The sequence below is a fragment of the Manacus candei genome, unplaced genomic scaffold (assembly GCF_025592945.1).
Source record: "Manacus candei isolate 608988 ecotype Guabito, Panama unplaced genomic scaffold, ASM2559294v1 h1tg000050l, whole genome shotgun sequence".
Classification (NCBI taxonomy): Eukaryota; Metazoa; Chordata; class Aves; order Passeriformes; family Pipridae; genus Manacus; species Manacus candei.
This window is the reverse complement of record NW_026138098.1, coordinates 27,330,501-27,349,938: the sequence shown is the minus strand read 5'-3', so window position 1 is coordinate 27,349,938 and position 19,438 is coordinate 27,330,501. Positions and strand designations below refer to the sequence as shown.

The following is a 19,438-nucleotide window of genomic DNA, read 5'->3' as shown; positions in this document are numbered from 1 at the left end:
GACATGTATGCCTGCAGTACCCAACCTGACTGGAGAATCAGTAATGTTATCCACCATACCAGGCGACAGGAACTAGTTGTTAAAAGATCTTGTTCCTCAGGTTAGTTCCTAAAGTTGAATTGCTGTAGCTTCCTTTGGCCTGACTTCAGGAGAAAAAGCAAATGAAATAACTAACCAAATACCTCAATTTTCCAGCCCCCCCCAGTTTCTTTGAATCCTTAAAAATAAATCAGCTTTACTGGAAAACATATTGTTATGTTGGATTAGTCAGTCTACTTCATCCACCATTCCTGGCCCAAGCCATCTGTCAGTCTGATGAGTTAGGAGGTACAGCTGTGGGTCAAGAACAGCCAGGCACCAAACATGATAGGCTTCACCTGCAAATCTCTCTCAGGTTTTGCTCTCACAGGATTATGCTGAGTAAGAATTTGTATTTGGAGTCACTCCTTTTTCTGGTCTTATTTTCAGAGTAGATTCCTCCATCTAGTTTGCTCTACTTTACTGATCAGGGACTGTCCATCTGGCTTACACACAGCTGAATATGGAAGAGGTTCACAGAGACTTTGTCCTTTAAGTCCTTAGCACACAGATATCCCCAAATATGTCTTCATCTTAGGTGAGACCCACCCTTTCCCCAGGCCTTGGCTTCCTCCAATTCCTCTCCTGCACATAGCCAGAGCCTCCCAAAATGACAGCCTCTTCCTTGCATCTTTGCATCTCAGTAAATCCTATTGTAACAATGCTTATGAATAATTAAAAAGACAGCCACAAACTCGCCAAAAGAGGGTAAACCCAGGATTTTGTGAGTGGTTGCTCTTTTGCTGCCTGTCCACCTCTAATTTCACCTCTCAACATACTAAAGTAAAGAAATACAAGTTCTTTGACTCAAAGTTAGAAAACATCCAGAACCTATAGATATAACTGCATTATTTTAAGTAGGATTAAACTGGTAGCAAACCCTTTTTTTGGGAATAGTGCTACTACTGAAAGAAAAGAGCTTCACCATCATCTTTGCTTCAGCTGTGCTGGAGCAGAGACGTTTTGCAAGTCAACAAGCACTTCACTGTGAGCTGTGTGTGCAAGTCCTAACAAAGAAGATGCTTATAATAAGACTATTCTTATTTTGCATAGTACCAAAGACATTCTTAAAAGCACTTTGCTAGTAAGTAACTGCAGTGTTTGCCATTAGCAGTAGACATAACTTTAAATACAGTTTGAGAGGTATACCTGTTAGCAACTTTAGCAGCTTACTATGGATCTGTGAAGAGTACAAATTAAAAATATTTAGTGACTTAATGAAAGTTTTTGCTCTGCAGATGAGTGCCTAAGCAAAGTGGTTTCAGCTGTTAGGATACAGATCATCACAGGACATTCCTGAAGCTGTATAACACTTGCTATAGCCTTCCTTCAGAAAGCACTCATAATTAATGTGTCTTTGACAAAAGGCATTCCACAAGAATATGAAGTTTTAAGTAGATATCAAACATGACTTTTAACGGGAATTTTATGAGCCATTCTCACTGCATTCTTATTTGTTACATTTGAAGTTGCACCTTTAGAAAGTTCAGAGTTCCTCAGCACGCAGGCTGTTTTATGGGATGGCTGGACAGTATGCAGTGCCTATCATGGCATAAACCATGCTCTAAATAAGCTTCAGATTTTTCCATTCTGGAAGGGAGCAGACAAGAACTCGCAGTTTACCCCTGGGTGAAGAGGAAATCTGCAGAGATCCCCTCTTAGCAAGCCTGCACATTTTCAAAACAATCAACCATAGCTCTGAGTCAATTTAAAGCTTTAAGATAAAACTGTAAGACTGTTGTATTCCCATACCTTAATCCCTGCTCAGTCTAATAAACTCAGTTACTATGCCACAGAGTAAATAAAATAGCCACTACAGGAAATATCCAGCACAAACCAAATGGGAAAAAGCAAACAAACAAAACCCCCAAACACCTCCAAAAAGCGCATTTAGAAAACAAGCCTCCTACCAGAGCCATATCTTCAGAGCTGCCTCCTCCCAGCAAGACAGGACCCTTCTGCTGCAGGAACACCAAGGAAAGAGACCTGAATGGGTGACCACTGCTGGGAAGACAAAGGGTGTCCTCAGTGGTTACAGCTGTGATTGCAAACCACCTGAACAGCTCCACGTAACACAGCTGTGGGTTGGTTCCCTGTGGGAGGGAGCCTTACCTGGGGCAGTATTACACCCCCACCCAAACCTGCCCTTAGCCCTGGGCAAAAGGAAAAACCTTCTTATCAGATCAGTGGGTTTCAGCATCAAACTCACCCAAGTGCCTCTACCTCAGCCCCAGGGTATGAAGTGTTTGGAAGTGTGGCTTTGACAGTAAAGCTTTTTTTTTTTTTTGCTATTTTGTAACACTGGTGTGTTCAAAACACTTGGACTCACACGGCCAACCTGCATTAGCAGAAACCAAGTGTCAGATTCAGAGAGCTATTCTGAACCACACAGGGGGAAAAAAAGGAAAGAAAATAAAGAAGTCCAACAGGAAAAGCCCAAGTGTTAGCAGAAATGGGGATCTGCAGTTCAGCATCCAGGAGTGATGTTGGGGGAGGCGGACTGAGGTATGGTGGATCCAGGGAGTACCTGCAGCCCTGCACCCTCCTTCCCTTGCCTGGGAATGGGCTGGGCCTCAGCTGAGACTCTGGGTGCTCAGCACACCGTGGGCAGGAGCTGCAGGGACTTGGGGCTTTGCCAAGGGGTACCTGACATCAGCTACAGAAGCGTTTTGGAGGCACTCGAGCAGAAAGCCTCTTTGGGGTTTGGATGATGAATAAGTTCAGCGTGGAGCAGTTCAGCACAAACTTCTGGTGATGTGCTTGAAAAGATGACCCTGGGCACAGAGGGAAGGCAGGGACATCCACACAAGGTGGCAGGGGCTGTGAGGAGGGGTGGGCACCACATCAGCTGTGACTGCCCCGGGAGGGGGCCCCCAGTTGGTCAGGGATGGGTGACATTGAAATTTTGCCCCGTCCCCATGGCTGCTGCTGTGACACCTGCTGTGTTCAGCTAAGAAATAATTTTGCAAAGAAGTTGTACTTTTTTATTGTTGGGACTCCAGAATTAAGGATATTGCCATCTCTGCCTCTCTTCTCAGCTGATCCTCCCTGAGAATGTGTTATTTTGGACAGTTCAGCCTTTCTACCTGATTCATTTAGCCTAAAGCTGAGAGGCTTGCAGGTGAGACTGGAAGGATTGACTTCTGCAGCAGAAATCTTGGGCTTTCCAGGCAGATGCCTCTCCACGTGCCGAGATGTCAGAGATTGTTGTCTCAAATTCCAGCTAACCCTGGCTGATCCTCCCACCAGCAAGGCTGAATGAAGAGATCCTGTGTCTTCAGATGGATTGGCCTCAACCCTTCTTGTGGCTTTGTGAACAAATGAAACCTCTGCTTTGAGCGAGAGATGGCTGCAGACAGCAGGAGCATACCACTTGAGCAGGGAAAAAGGACTGAATTCAGCAACGCAGTAAAACTCATTTGTGATACTAAATAGAAAAATTATACTGTTCAGCTTCACTCACACATACAATAAACCAGCCTGGGTGTGGAGAGTATAAAAACGAGTCAAAATACAGATTGATTCTGAAATCAGTTCTTTTTTTATCCTTTAGAACCATGGACAGGAATGTACAGCTCCACAAAAACGGAGGCCAAACAGATCGAACCAAAACATTTCCTGGGATGCTGCATGACATTTTTTCTAACGATATTTCCTTTCAACCACACTCCGTCTAAAAGCGGCTTCCATTTGCAGTTAAAGTAATCAAGGTACACATTGCACACTCCTTGAAACACAATCTTTGTCATAGGCACTATGATTATTTTTCTTCTCTTTTTTTTATTTGTTTTTACCGGTGAAAAAATAAACACAGGTGAAAATAAACACCTTTTCCCCCATACTTCAATGTGTTTAGGCTATGTGGTTAAGTGGATATTCTCTCCAGCTATTTAGATGAATAAACTTTAAGTTGGAGCATTCATTTCTATGTTCTAAAAGAAAATCTGTGTATGTAGCTTTACATATATATATATATATATACTCAGAAGCCCCAAATCCAACTCAAGTGTTTATCAGTGATTTTATTGACAGCAGAATCAATTTTGTTGAAATCAAATAGTTGTCAGTGAATGGTTCAAGACTTTCGGCTGCTAAAAAAGAGGTTTCACAAGACTCGCCCTACACATTGAGAACACTCAGATTTCATGTTCACATTAGGTGCTGTTTCAGGCACATCTACAGATCAGTTTTAAGGTAAGCATAACTTTATGTGACATAGAAAAGATGTGGTGATCAATAAAGGAAAGTATGAAATCAGGTGTAACTCTGCAATAAAAGGTCATCTATTTAAGTGAAGCCTGATTGACTCTACTTGCTAAGTGCTCAGCAAAAACTCTGAAATACTGGATTTGTGGCCATTAAGATTAGTACTGGGAACCAATCATTCCACTTTTATTTCTGGACATCTTAACATCCTTGTTGACTAAATAGGGAGTACTGAAAAACTATCTAACCAACAAATCAGGCACATGATTTGCAAAGGCAACTCTTCCCTTGCAGTTATTCCAGCTATCCCAGCTGGATATTCACAGTGAACAGACCCCATCTCCATCACCTCTGTTCCATTTGTAAATGCTTCTGGTACAAAGATTTGCTCCAAGTTTCACCAGCAGCTAAGAAGCAAGGAGTGCAGAGCACTGCCTGGTCTTCTCTCAGCTCATTAAGGAAGACAGGCAAAGTGTTGATGACCAGATCCCACCCTCAAGGATGGGAAGTTGCCCATGAGCAACCACCTTCCTAGAGCACAGCTGTTCACATAGTGATGTGTTCTCTTTGCCCTCTGAACCACCTAGAGACAGGTTTAAACTAATGTAAAAGCAAAACTACTCTATTACTTACTGGGGAAATTGAAATAAAAATCACAACTTTGTTGCCAATCCATATGGGGTTAAAGAGGAGACTTGTTTTAAAGGACTGTGATTTCTAGTGTTTTTTTCCAAGTTGCCCTTTTATCTCAACCTTGGGAGAGTTTCTAATTTTTAGCTTAGGAGGCCCCCCTATTGTGAAACCTGATTCCTTGCCTGAAGAAGGGTCTGAGCCTGTGGGATGCTTCCCCACAACCCAGAACACCGCCTGCACCCTCAAAGTCCATCTAAGATATTACAAACCACAGACAATTCAAAACAGTTTATATATGTCACAGCCTGCAAATAGATGTGACAAACCATATAGAGTCATTTTACCATCACCTGTCTGTGCAAATATGAGTGGAATCAGCTGGAAAGGTTTTTGGTAATTAGCATTTACTTGTGTCCCTGTCTCCTCTGCAGAGAAGACAAAGCACATCTCTTGCCTTACCTTTACTTAATGTTTTTTTAGGAACATGGGCTCTTGGAAGAAAGATGATTTCTTAGGAAAAAAGACAAATTAGATAAGAACATACATGGACAAAACCTGCTCATAATAACCCTGCTCTGACCAGGTAGGTCAGAATTTTACGGTTTGTCTTCTGAGCTGCTTTGAAAAAAAGCATACCATTGTTAGCTGGTGTGAAAATGCCAACAGGCTGAATTTCCCTTCACTGCTTCTCTATACAACATACAGAGAACCAGCATAAAACCTATATTTAAGAGATAGCTTTGTTAAATAAAATGGATAATGTGAAAGATCAGCCTGACAGCTGATCCATGCATACAATTGCTGCAGAACAAATAGGGACAGTTGTGCTTGTACATTTTTCTTCACTGTGAGGGTGATGAGGTACTGGAACAGGCTGCCCATGGAAGCTGTGGATGCTGCATCCCCGGAAGTTTTCAAGGCCAGGTTGGATGGGGCTCTGAGCAACCTGGTCTATTGTAAGGTGTCCCTGCTCACTGCAGGGGGCTTGGAATTAGATATCTTTAAGGTCTCTTCCAAGCCAAACCATTCTATGATATAGATATGATGTTGGACTGCAAGAGCCAGCTCTGATCTGCAGAATTGGAGGACCTTACACCACTGTCAGAACTGGACCTGAGTGATCCCAACCAGTTACTCTGGTAAAGACAGATCAGTGATAACAACTTTAAGCTGGAAGCAGCTTCACCTCTGCAATAATCAAGGAGAATATGCAATGAAGTATAAAAAATGAGGTTAGCTGGAATCAAACTGCTTTAATGATGTTCTGAAGTTACCCTGATAGGCAGAGATATTTCTGCTTAGATTGCCCCAGCTCAGGCAGGGAGAACTAGCAGGTCAGGTCAAATCACGGGCCACAGCCTCAGAAACTGTAAATCAGCATTCCTGCTGGAACTCAATATAACCTGGCAATACCTGGGAGAATCAGACCCATCAATTTTTAGTTCATATTACTTCATTTTGATTTAATGAGAGGAGCCTTCACAGAAGTCAGTGCTGTCACCTGCCTTTTGGTACAGTCACTGGTGGAGGAGCTGCAGACACTCTGTGGGCCAGTTTTAGAAAGGAGCATAGGTTAGCTCTGCAGAGGTAGAAACCTGGGTTTTATTTCAGACAGCTCAACTGCTGAGCCACCACAAACACCCTCCTTTGAGAACCTCATTTACTTCATATTAACTGTGCTTTCAGTGAAACAGCTGCCCCTTGTGCAACACCAGTCTGACCTGGAAGTTTTACATAGTCCATTTTTTCTTTGTAAATATCTTATTTACCTTTACATGCAAAATCCAAAGTTGCCACTGATGTGCACAGAAATCTCAACATTTTATAGGCAATTTGATACATAAAAGAATTAACTTGAACATGGCTAGCATAGTTTGAGTTGGAAGGGACCTTTAAAGGTCATCTAGTCCAACCCCCCTACAATGAACAGAGGAGTCTTCAACTAGACCAGGAGAGAAACACAGATCTTACCCATCTCCTATTAACATCATGTAAATCTAAATATTTGCATTTAGATTTGTAACATCTAACTTTTTAAAAAATAGTTAACATAATACAAGAATTTCAATTAAAGATGACGTAAAAAAATCACGGAAGAAATTTTACTTTTTTCTTCAGAAGTCTCTGCTTCCAAAATTCAACACTTTAAATGATCCTAGAATTTTTAAGTCACAAAAAACCCAAAACCAAACTAGTGCTGATGACCACAATTTCACTGAAATGAGAAAGATCTGAGAAAGAAATAAAGGACAAGTTTCTCAGAAGACATGACCTGGCCTGATACAAAATCCATCCCTCCTCACCCATGCAAAAAGCTGTGCCATAGCCAGGAGAAGCTCCTTACCCTATTCTCCAGTTGTTCACAGTGTGCATCTTGCTGGGGTGGTGGGGGTGGTAATACTTCTACTACTTGCTGTTTCCCCCACCAAGAACAGTCAAAATCTCAGCTATTTCTAGAACACTCAAGTTCAACAGATGGCTCTAATCTTAATACCAATTGGTAGATTTTTGAAAAAATAATCATTAAGTGTTCGTGTGTCTCTTTATTTTTCTTTTGATATTAATTTATTCTTTCCTGGAATAGATCAGAGATAATCTAAAGCAAGTGAGTCCAACTTGAGTCAGAAAGCCAAAGTGAAACCTATCCTGCATTTCTGTTCTGCTTATGCTGAGGTATGCAATATTTGACTCTGTACAGGAGTAATGTTATGGAGGAAACATCATCTTAATTATTGTCAAGCAAGGGAAGCCTGAATTCCTTGAGAAAAGCTCTTAGACATAAAACTTATAAAACAGCCTCACTGAAACTTCTTCATTTCCCTGATGCATCTCGATAACCTTCAACTATGACTGTTTATTTCAGAGAAAGCAAGGAACTATTTCTTATTTTATAATATTAATTATTCTTTGTATTATTTTCTATTCTTGTGTTATTGTTTGTATTTTTAGTTTCCAGCTGGGAGCTCTCGTTCTGTATTCCTTCAAAGCAAGACATACACTAAAAAATAATATTTGCCATATAACTCTCAATTTTATGCACTTTGGCATTATTTATATTACGTAATTTAATGCAATGCATTTCAGAGACCTCAACCTTTGGAGACATTTTACTAGTAAGAGGCAGAAAGTCGTATCTGAAGTTATAGCTCAGGACATTTCAGATGACTTCTGGTCTTTGGTATGCTAAAAGAAGTCTGAGGCTTCTGGTCTGTAATCTCACAGTACTTCCCAGTGCTGGGCAGGAGAACTCAAAGAGAGCAGCTGACTGAAGAGATTGGAAATACTGATATGAAAGAAGGGCGGGAAAATGCCTTGCAGCATGGGCTGCATAAATCCTTCTTCAAGGCAAAGATTTCCTGTTAGGTCAACACAAAGCAGACAAATGCAAGTGCATAAAACTGTTTTAGGCCTTAAATTTACTCAGTGGATACCCCCAGTGTCCCAAATGTCAGGCTGATACTCTTGATGCTGAGGGCAAGGTAAAACTGAATGTGAATAAAGATGTTGAATCATTACAAATTCAGTTATTTCAGTAAAACCAGAGCAGGCATGGGACAGCACAGAAGTGGGTCTTGCAATGCAAGAGGAAAAAATAAGGACGAGGGTACATCAGTGCCTAGCCACTATAGTGATGTGGTACAGACCATTGTCCCTGTTAAGGAAAAAAATATAAAAACTGCATGTAGGTCTCCCCTGATGGTGTTAAGAGAATGTATTATCAAAAGCTATGGTACAAATACAGGATTTCCATGCCACTTACATACATTATTTACATTCTTCAGTCATCAGTAACCTCTCTTCATTATAGCTATAAAATTAAATATAGTTTCTTACATAAAAAACCCCTAACCTTATAGCTGTATTTTCACTTCAATAAATCATCCCTTGTTTACAGGACTGTTGATCAAAGAGGAAATTGCTAAATCTTTTCAAGCAAGAAAGGGTCAGTGCAGGCTGTCAGTGAGGTGTGATCACTCTGTCTCTGCAGCACTGAAAACTGTGCTGTAATAACAAAGAATCAAAACATAATTAGCTTTGTTCCAAGGGGCCAGACAAGCATTGCAAATTTGGGAATTTCTGCCCCTTTTACTCTTCTCAAACACTACCACCATGGTCATTAATAAATTCAGATAATTTACCTTTTATGGCAGTTTCAACAGAAAAACAACTATATTGGTTTTTACTATTAAAATGAAAGCACTTTTACCCCCTGCAGCACACACTGGATGACTGATTCCTCCTCCCCTGTGGCTTTTCTAGTTCTGGGCTACAGCAATGACTTTCCACTGCCACTAATATATTCTGTGACTGTATTCCTTGCAAGAGACTACCAATTCCCATGGCCCAATCCTCTAATTGCTATGGAATAAAAATGAAAAAAAACAACAAACCGCAAACCAACTTTCTTAATAAGTTTACTGCTGTTGTAGCTATTTCATTTCTATGTCGTGTTTGAACTTTGCTATTTAAAATACAAAAGTCCTGTTTGATATGATGATTTGGAAGTGCCAAGTGTAAAACCTGAAAACTGGGTGTCACAGTTGTTTTCATGTGAGTAGATATCAAAACAAAGGCAGCATAATCTTGCTGCAAATTCAGCAATAATGCAGCACAAAAAAAAAAAAAAGTTTGCATTACTTTATGTTTTCAGCAAGATAAAGAAATATATTATTCTATGAATAATTTAAAAATAAAATTTAGATAAAATCTTGTTCTCTTTAAGGAAATCTAACAGTCCAGCATTTGGACCACAAAAGAGGACAGACAATACAGATAATGGATCATTGATCTGTGGGGCTAACTGAAATAAAATAAAAAAAAAAAATCACAAAAGCTGAAAAATCTATCCTAAATATTTGCTTTTCTCCAATCTGCTGGGAGATGAACATTTTAAATTCATGGCAACATAATAAATCACTTTATAAGCTCGTTCTGCCTATCTTTTCCCAAGTGGTAAACGGTTTACAGGGAAATTCCATTTTATTGAAATGCAATTGATATTAATACCACTTTCAAAAACAGTTTTTATTCCAGGTCTGCTCCTTCAAGCTTCAATTTTACTTACTGCAGCTAGAACTCTGAAAGAGTTCTTCTTTGGTTTTTATTTTCAGACTTTCTTGTAAGAGTAAGAAATGTTCAAGTAACGTCCAAAATTAGACTGAGGGAAGCTGGGGATGAATTGGAAAAGGAATCCAGATTTTCTCCCTACTTACAGGAGAAATAGACACAAATTAACTGAACATTTCAATTCAGGAGCATATCGAGCACACGCCTGGTCATCATGACCACATGCCATCAACTCATTGCTTTTTTCAAAATTTAAACCCGGAGCTGCAGGATTCTGATGACTGACTTTGGAATTAGCCACATGGTGGTAAGTTCACTGCTGTTAGAGCCTGGCCAGGGCCACTCAGCCCCTGTGACAGAGAGACCTGACAAACCAATCACTCAGCCAATGGACCTCGCACCGTATTCCACTGAGAGTGTTCACACACTGCTGGGATTTTCATAAGCAAAATGCAGGTAGCTCCATAAATCAGTGCACTAGTGCTTACATCATATGGTAGACTACTAAGCTTTGTCACACTACACTGGACTTGCAGTAGTACAGATTTGGGATGTGATCCTCTATTAATATGCCCTGTCATATGCATTGACAACACCAGCCGAGACCATGGCTAGGTGGCTAGAAACCAAAAGCATTCTGAACAGCTCTTTTTTCATGGAAGCATTTGTTGATCTAAACATGATCCTGCAAAAATTAAAACATTTAAGCTTTAGGTCATGGGGTACCAAAGAGTTTTTCAGTGATCAAAACTATGAAATGTGCCCATACTTACCTACATTTCCCATTTCAACTGCTGGGATTGTTCTACTGGGGTTCTTTTTAGAGTTATTTTGGATTGTTTTTGAAAAAATTCTAAACAAAAGAAAAAAAATATCAGGACATACATCTCCCATAATTCTCCTCCACAGGATTACGCTGAAGGGAGATAGGTTTTCTCTGTTCAGTTCAGAGAAAGTTCAATTTATTTAGCCAGCTGTTTGCCCAGTTTGCTTGAATGCCATGCTACATGTGCAAATTTTCACACCAGGCTACACCTGGAACTTCATAGGCCAGATAAAATTTTTAATTGTGTTACAGGTAAATGACTCAATTCAGAGCCTCTTCTAGGCGGATTACAGACTGTTTCCAAGGCTGGGAACAGATGTAAATTTAGGAATGAACTGCATTTTGCACTGATTCACAGCCCTTCCAATCCACTGAGTTCAATGGGACCAGAAGTAAAGCAATATTTGGCCTACCACTTCAGCTGTTTCAGTACAACTTTCTTAGGGATCCTTTACATAATGAGTTGTCAGACCTCGGAGAAAATGTTGTCCCATTCACTGTAAAATAGGAAGGTCCACAGAGGAAAACAGCTGTGTTAGAGAACCACACAAACGGCATTAAGGCTACCTAGTTTGACGTTTTCAACCCTTTTTGTTTTCCTCTGCAAACAATGACAGTTTCAATAAGATCTGAAGTAATACTCTTAACAAATAATACACTAGTCTGTCATATGGTTAATATTAACGTCTCTCTATTCAAACATGCTGAAAACTGAATAGAACAGTTAACATATAACAGTCACACATCCTTTGCTGAGTACAAGATCGCATCTCTAACACGAACCGAAGATATCCTCACCATTTCAGATCTTCATCTGTCATTCACTTAGACATTTCATTCTCTTAAATACATTGCTTGTCCCCTCTTTTTGGGTCTTTCGGGGGTGCTGTGTGAACACATTCACTCCATAAAGGCATTGCTTATGATATGGTTTTTTCTTCAACTGAAATCTTGTTGTGTGTTTCCATTATTTTGCCAGAGGTGAAACTGCAGAGTTTGGAAGAATTTGGGGGTGAGGAGGTCTTACGTCTGGATTGAAAAGATTTAATGCTGAAACATCAATTTGGGCAGGATTCTGCACATTTTAGCAGAGAGACCATCTCGATGAAATTAATGGTGAAAAATTTATTAATAGTGATCATACTTTACAAATTGTTGAACCAGAGCTTTATATAGTAACCAGCTTTTATATTACAGGTATGTTCACAGGGCTTATGGGCAGAAGCAAGCTCACTTTGCTCATGCCCTCAGATGGTGGGATGTAAACGCTGTTAACAGAAAAGTCATATGACTGTAGGGATGCAAAGCTGAGCCCCACCTAATACACCCTGTCTTTCAGAGGATTTATCTAGTGTGGGCTTGGGACCACACCCACCACAGTCAGCTCAATTCACACAGTGAGACTGTGCCCAGCCACAACATACGGTAGAAAAACATCAGGGTGAGACCAAACCTCATGGCGATCCACCTCACTGATACAACAAAAGCTCTGTGTCTTTGCAGAAGGGAGTCCAAACAAGACAGGCTCCATCCTGGGGCACAGAACAACAGTTTGCCCTCAAATATATTTCTACTGAAAACACACAGCAAAGATTACAGCCATAGAAAGTTCTGTAAACAAGACAATTTCATCAACTTTATCTTTAAAAGAAACCCCGAAATCAAAACCACAAAAGGAACCCAAAATAAGATTTGCTGAATGAAGACTGTAAATTATTTTTTACTGCCTTAACAAAAGAAATGACATACACCTTCAGCATTTCTTTTCCAAATTTACTTGACAGAGGTTAAAATATTGCTTTATTCTGACTCAACATACAACAGCACAGCGTGATCGATTGTGCTATTTTGGGAAGTCTTGAGACTTGTGAACTAGAAAGTCTGGGGCACATTAATAAATTTAACCATTAATTTGCTGCAAAGGAATGTTTAAATACATTCTGTATATACTGTTTTTTTAAAATCAATCTTCTGACATTAACCAGGGAAGGCTATTTCGCAATTATTTATTATAGTTGACTTTTCCCCCCAAGAATAAGCAGATATTTTAATACCAATAAAACCAGTAATATGTGTCACCGAACCCAATTCATTGCACTATTGGCATATTTTGTTACAATTTCTGGGGGAAAGAGGGACTAAAAAGAAAGCTAACGGAAAAAGTGCTATAATGTGACTAGGATACAGCAGCCAGGTAATGGCACTTCTCTAAGACCTTGATCCCCTGCAGGGAGTGACTTGGTGGAAACCATCTGCTCTTATACAGCCCCATTAGACTCAGATCTGTGCATGCCTGCAGGTCTGTCCATACTGAATCATCTGCAGGGTTGAAACTTTAAAGTTCACAAGCCTAAGCCATAATTAATTAAAGTAACTGGAGAACTGAATGCAGGAACAAATTAGGCATAGTGAACACTTATCAGCTGGATTTTGATCATACTGGATCTCCCTGACTCTTCTCTGAACAACCCATAATAAAAGGTAAGTTAAAAAAAAATATACACAGACACCAAGAAGTGCTCCTTGAGAGCTTACAAATGCCTTCAAAGTGTAAAAGTTTAGAAATGTTTAGGGGTGCTAACGAACAACGGAGTTTATGGTGCCACTCAAAAAAACCTCAAATCAGAAACCAAAACCACACCTGTTGTAATACACACTTCTGCATTTTCCCTTGTTCTTCCTAACTCTCCACCAAGGCAGCTCTGGTAGGCAAAGCTCAGGAGATGGAGCAGCCACCGGCTTCTGACCACTGAATCTCTACAGAACCCAATCCCTCTCCACGCTTGGCAAAACCCAAAGCTCCTAAATGATTCCATTGACTTTCCTGGCTGACCGACACATCAAATTAAGGTCGAGAGTTAAGAATATGTTCAGTTTAGGGATGTCCTCATTCCACAGCAGGTACCAGAACTCAGAAGTAGGAATCTGTGTGCCTGTTTCTGTGGTATGAACCTGGAATCAAGAGGAGAGGGGGAGAGGGGATTGGACCTGTGCTGGGCTCACGGGACTTGGTCCCCAGGGTCTGAATCCCTGGCCAGTAGCTCGCTGCAGCACTGCTCTGAAACCACAAATGCATCTAAGAATGGTCTTGGACTTTACTGAAAAGAAGATGCATAGCCTAAGACTTTGGACAGTTGAACGGGACCATGGTAAAATCCTCTGTAACTGAAACTGTGTAATCCTGCCTAGAAAGCACCTGATGCACGCTTCATCCCTCCTGGAACTTTTCCCTTAAAAAAATATTTTGTTAAAAAACACTATGATATGAGGGCGATTGACTATTTGGTTTCTTCTAAGTAGATGCTCTTAAATTAATGCATATAAATAATTTGTATTTAACTTCCTCCCTTCCTGTTTAGCAAAGCATCGAACGCACAGATCTCTCATTTCCCCTCCCACAACCCCCACACGAAGTCACTTGGTCAATACTGAGTCTCTTTGCGTTTCGTTTTTTAAGACAAACTGCGCCTCTCGCTCCGACTTGGCCAAGGGGCTCATGGGCAGAAAGGCCGTGTTTTCACTCGCGCTGCTCTCTGCGTCCGCGCTCGCCAGGTCATAGTCCTCCGACCGCCGTGCGTCCGTCAGAATCCGGATCTGCTCCTGCACAGTTTCTAGCAATATTTTCACTTCGTGTTGTTCTGCTATATGACAATTACTGACAGGGGAACTCACATTGACAAGTTCAGCGGAATAGGAGTTTTTGCACCATTTGATGCCTGTTACTTCAGAAACGTTTTGCATTTGCATGCAGGCTTCGTCCAAGCCCACAGACGGGATGATGGGAACGGAGTTGGCCCTTGAAGATGAATAGCCGACCAAGTCCTTCTGATCCACGTTATTAAAATATGGGGTTGTCTCTCTTGAAGGCAGTTGCATATTTATTGAAGTATTCTGAGGAGTTTTTAAACCACTGGATGAATACCTGGAAAGAGTAAAAAGAGGTTTTTGTTTTACATCAAGTGGTCAGATGCAACTGGCAGCAGGGACACTGAGGTTTAGTGAACTGTGCTGAAAGGATACACATGATTTTTCCCTTCCACTAGGAGCACTTGGCAGTGGTGGGGCCCTGGGGAAAACAATAGGCTCTGGAGACAGCTTTTGATTCTCAGATCTGCCAGTGGCAAACCACTGCTTTTCCCTCAGTCTCATTTTGCCCACCAGTACATGAGAGTAATGAAAATTCCTTTTTAAAAGATTTCAGAAGTTATAATGTATTATTAATTTGCTTTGAAATTAAATTTGACATTCCATTCCTACATTTCTGAATCCAGAAACGGATTGATACTTTCTTCAGTGTCAGAACTCTCAATGTCAAATGGTTATTTTAGGAAAACACTTAAAAAAGATGCAGATAAAAAGAACTTTAAACACACATGGCTGTGTAGTCTTTGTTTACATAGAAATGATTGTACTCCCCTTCAAACAATCAGAGCATCTAAGTGCAGTGTACCTCTGAAAAATGTCTATTTTTTCAATAGCCTTTACCATAATGTTGGCCTGGTTTGTTTTATTAGATTTCATCTGGAAATAGAGCTAATATATATTAGGCTTGAGCAAATGTCTGTGTTCTCTTGATATTGTAATACTGTTTAAAAAAACCCCAATCCTTTATCTTCCACTAATACATCTCACAGTATGATTTTATTTATTGTGAGGCAACTTGGTGAAATTTATCAGCATTTCCATTTTGTTTCAAAGCCAAATTCATTATTCTGATAGGGAAATGTTTTGTTTACAAAAAATAGTTAAAAAAAAAAAGAAATGGAAAGTATACTAAATATAAAATAAAGGAAACAATGAAAAAAAAAAAAAGATGTTTCCCATCTGAAAGTAGTATTACTAGAAATATGGTGCTCTAAGAGTTACTACATCTACTAGTCATGTTACTAAGGACCACAGACATTACCTCAGTACCAGAATATACTTTATTTATAATCAGCTTATCACTATTTAATAAGGCAAGCTAATGGGGAATCTAACATGTTTTATCCATGGATGAGGACAGCAACATTTAGACCTGGTGTGGAGGCAAGTGCTCTGACCTCAAGGGTATTATTCTGAAAATCCTGCTGGACCTCACTAGGGATATCCTTCTACTCATATGTACCTCGCTGCTTTTTGGTATGGGCAGGAAAAGAGCTAATGAAAAGAAAGTGAATCCCGTGAAACAGCCATAGTGCAGCATTAGCACATAATGGGAATTAACTGGAAAGGCTTCCTTTGGCCCATCCTCCCTGCGAGGTGTCAGCCAGGAGACAGCAGGAGGTATCTTCAGGCTCCTTTCCAGCAGAGTGCCACTGACCTGTAATTAACTCGTCTGTGGTGGCACTGCGTTTGTACAAGTGCCTGACACATATTCATGTGTACACATGCACACATGAAGGTCTGTACAGAGGTCTCCAGGCATCCCCAAAAGAGCAGCACATGCATCTGGGAGCTCTGTGATAAGGAGGAGGTGTTGTGAACTTTGCTGCCATGTGATGGAAAGAGATAGTGCTTTGGGAAGTGGGACTCCAGGGAATAATAGAGCAAACAGCCTTTTTGGATATGTGCTAGAATTTCCTGTCCACGCTATACAGATGCAGCTACATATTATATCTGAGCCAGCTTTGGTTAATTACATTTGCACTGTGCTTAGACACACCTGCAGCCATTCATGGAGGAGCTTTTTAGAACACTTCTCAAGACTCATGAATGAAATACTAATTGGGGATATTATTCCTGAGAGAGGACAATTAAAAAAAAAAAAAATGAAAACAAAACAGTGCAGACCTTTGGGTTGTGCCCATTCTTGTTTCCTTTGCTTATATATAATTGTTCAAACGACTATAGCTGGAGAGATCGCATCAGTTGCATTAGTCCCTTTTTTGGTAATTCAGGCCCTAAATATATTCTGGGCTGCACCCTGAAAACAAAGGGAGTGAATGTTTTTAATGAATTTCACATGCAATGGATGTTTTATATGGATGATATATAAGCAAAAACAAGAAAAGATTGAATTAAAATGGATTTGGTGAGAAAACAGTAACATTTGCCAGTTCTATAACAGAGATTCAATTATTCCTTTTATTTTGAAAACTAACTGGCAGCAGCAGTAACATGTAACGCAATGCCTGGCATATTTCTATAATATTTTTTGAAATACAGCTAAACATACCAACTTTATGCCAGAATTACATGTTTCTGCCTTGTGCTCACAGGGCTTACAAAGAGGGACTGAGGTTGAATTAAAGTGCATACAGTGTATGCAACAGGTGAGGTATTAAACTGGAAGGGGTATTACATCTAAACCACGTGAGACTCAGCTTTTGGTTAATTACAAACTGATCCATGCTTCTATGTGTGACACCAGACTGCTGCTGTTTTCAATAGACTGAGACTCAGAACTATAATTGCAGAACCTTAATTACATTTTCCTATCATTAACTTTCCCAGAACCATAGTTCCTCCAAAGAAATATCTGTTTTTTTATCTGAAAAATTATTTTGTCTGAATAAATTAATTCATCTGCATGTGTTTCAAAGTGCAGCTCTCTCTCCACCCTCCTCCTAAAACCACGTAACAAAAGAAAAGCAAACATTTATAAATATTCAACAGTAATTAATTATGTTATACAGTGTTTGAGTCTAAATTAAAGAATGAAACTGAAAGAAGCGTAATAATGTTTTACTGCTGACCCTTCCTGCCAGGTCCCTGACTGCTGGAGATCAAACCACTGTCCACTTCACTGCATGTCAACTCACAACACCCTCAGGGACTGGAACCTGTCTGAGACATAACTGACACAGAGGTGACTTCTTTAAACCACTCATTTCAAGAGGGTTTTTCTACCCTTTCAAGTAATACACTGAATAAATAACTGATATTACCTGTATTTGACTCAAACAATATTAGATCGTGTTGCAAATATCACGATTTGGTGCTTTTTGAAGGCAGCAAAAGCTTTCCTCTCAACGTGGGATGTGAAGAGAAGCACTTTTGCAGGAGGAACAAACACTATCAGCTAAATTATCCTCTTTTCTATCGAGTATAAACACACAAAATCTGACTAAACTTCAGCCAGAACTGCTGATGGACAAAGTTCAGAATGCTCTAAGAATTAGGGAGATAAAACAACTTTGATTTGTGCATTCCTATAAGGAAAGATGGAGGTTTAAAGGAGAAGAAAGGAAGCAGTGTAACTTCTGCAAAGGACAAGGGAACTTTTTATTTGGGCTGTAAATCCAATGAGAATACCAACACTGTAAAACCAGCAGATATTTAGATGCTAAACATCCTTAGTGCACAAAATAGGCATGAAGTGCTGAGCAGACTGAGGTCAGAAGATCACAGGCTCATCCCAATATCAAACTTTGGCAGAACTGAAAATTTAAAATACAGACCAGTACAAGACGATACTTGTAGTATCACACACTGGTTTCCTAGAGAAAAGAAAATACAACTACCCACAGCTTTGCTGTTTGGTATCTCACTTCTCTCTAGGAGAAGACTACAGCACTCCCCAGAGCCCACGTTATAAGACATGTCTGCTGGAGAGGGAAGGTTGTCAGCCTGTTCCTTTCAGGAAGGGTTGCAATTTCAGTAACAATTTTCACAAGAAATTATATGCACATTATCATACAAATGAACAATAATACATTTACTGCAAGAGGTAATAAACAATTTTTTTCTCAGAAGAAGCAAACAGTAACAATGACAGAAGCGTGAGTCAAACTTATTTAAAAGATGGCACCAGATACACAAACCTTTTGCTGCTTTGCTTTCCCCCTCCCCAGGTAAGCCCTGCTCTTGGTCTGTCTTTCCTAATTACTGTGGCTAGCTTTGTTAGGTAGATTCATCCACAAAACAGTGAGCCAAGGGCAGCACTGGAGGATGGGTGCCTACACATGTGATGACAACCACATACACACACGTAACAATGTTGTGGCTGTCATTGCCAGGAGATCAGAGTGGTTAGTGATAATAGCTCCTTTCATCCTTAAGGAAAATATAACACGTGGGTGACCTCAGTTCTGCACTTCATAAAGCCAGTTATGACACAAAACCCTGCAGCTCCCTTCTCATAGTGTAACTCTTCACTGTGACTTACAGGTGTGCACATGAAACCGGTGGGTTTTTCATTCTATTCCAGATATCACTCCTACTTTTATATATATGATATGCTTGTAATGATCCTGGAAAGTCTTTGGAAATCTATAGGGATATGTAAATATTACACAAAATACCTCAGCAATTGCAAAAGACTTCAAAGGCAACTGCAGGTGCTCAGGAGCACTTCTGAAATTCAGACTTTATGTACAGTTGGAGTTCACAGTCAATGTTCTAACAAACTGAATTAAAAAAGGAAAAAAAATAGTGGGATTGTTTTTCAAAGACAAACCTATGTGAAGTGATTGGTCTTCAGTCTATAGAAAACAAACTTCACAATGTACATTGATTTATTAAAAAAAGTTGAACTTCTTAATTCTCTTATTTGCCCGGTGCTGATTGATGGAAGAAAAAAATGCTATCCATAAATTACTAGAACATCATAGCACTGCTAGAAAAAACAGTTATAAGGAGTAATGTTGCCAATCACTTACAGTTTGTCCTGATCCCTCTCTCTACAGCCTTTGAAATGCTTAAAAA

At 40.0% G+C, this 19,438-nt stretch overlaps 1 protein-coding gene across 4 annotated transcripts in view; it reads right to left on the bottom strand.

Annotated features, from left to right (window-relative positions):
• Positions 1-3,600: 3,600 nt before the first annotated feature.
• The window catches only part of NRG3 (neuregulin 3), a 375,961-nt gene continuing 360,123 nt past the window's right edge, over positions 3,601-19,438 (bottom strand). For 3 of the 4 annotated variants that reach the window (XM_051800883.1, XM_051800885.1, XM_051800884.1), the window contains exon 9: positions 3,601-14,732. In XM_051800883.1, coding sequence (XP_051656843.1) covers positions 14,225-14,732 — 508 coding nt within the window. In that variant the 3' untranslated portion in view covers positions 3,601-14,224. Of the gene's footprint in view, positions 14,733-16,582; positions 16,716-19,438 lie in introns of all 4 variants that reach the window. The other variant, XR_007906833.1, reaches the window with a different exon arrangement.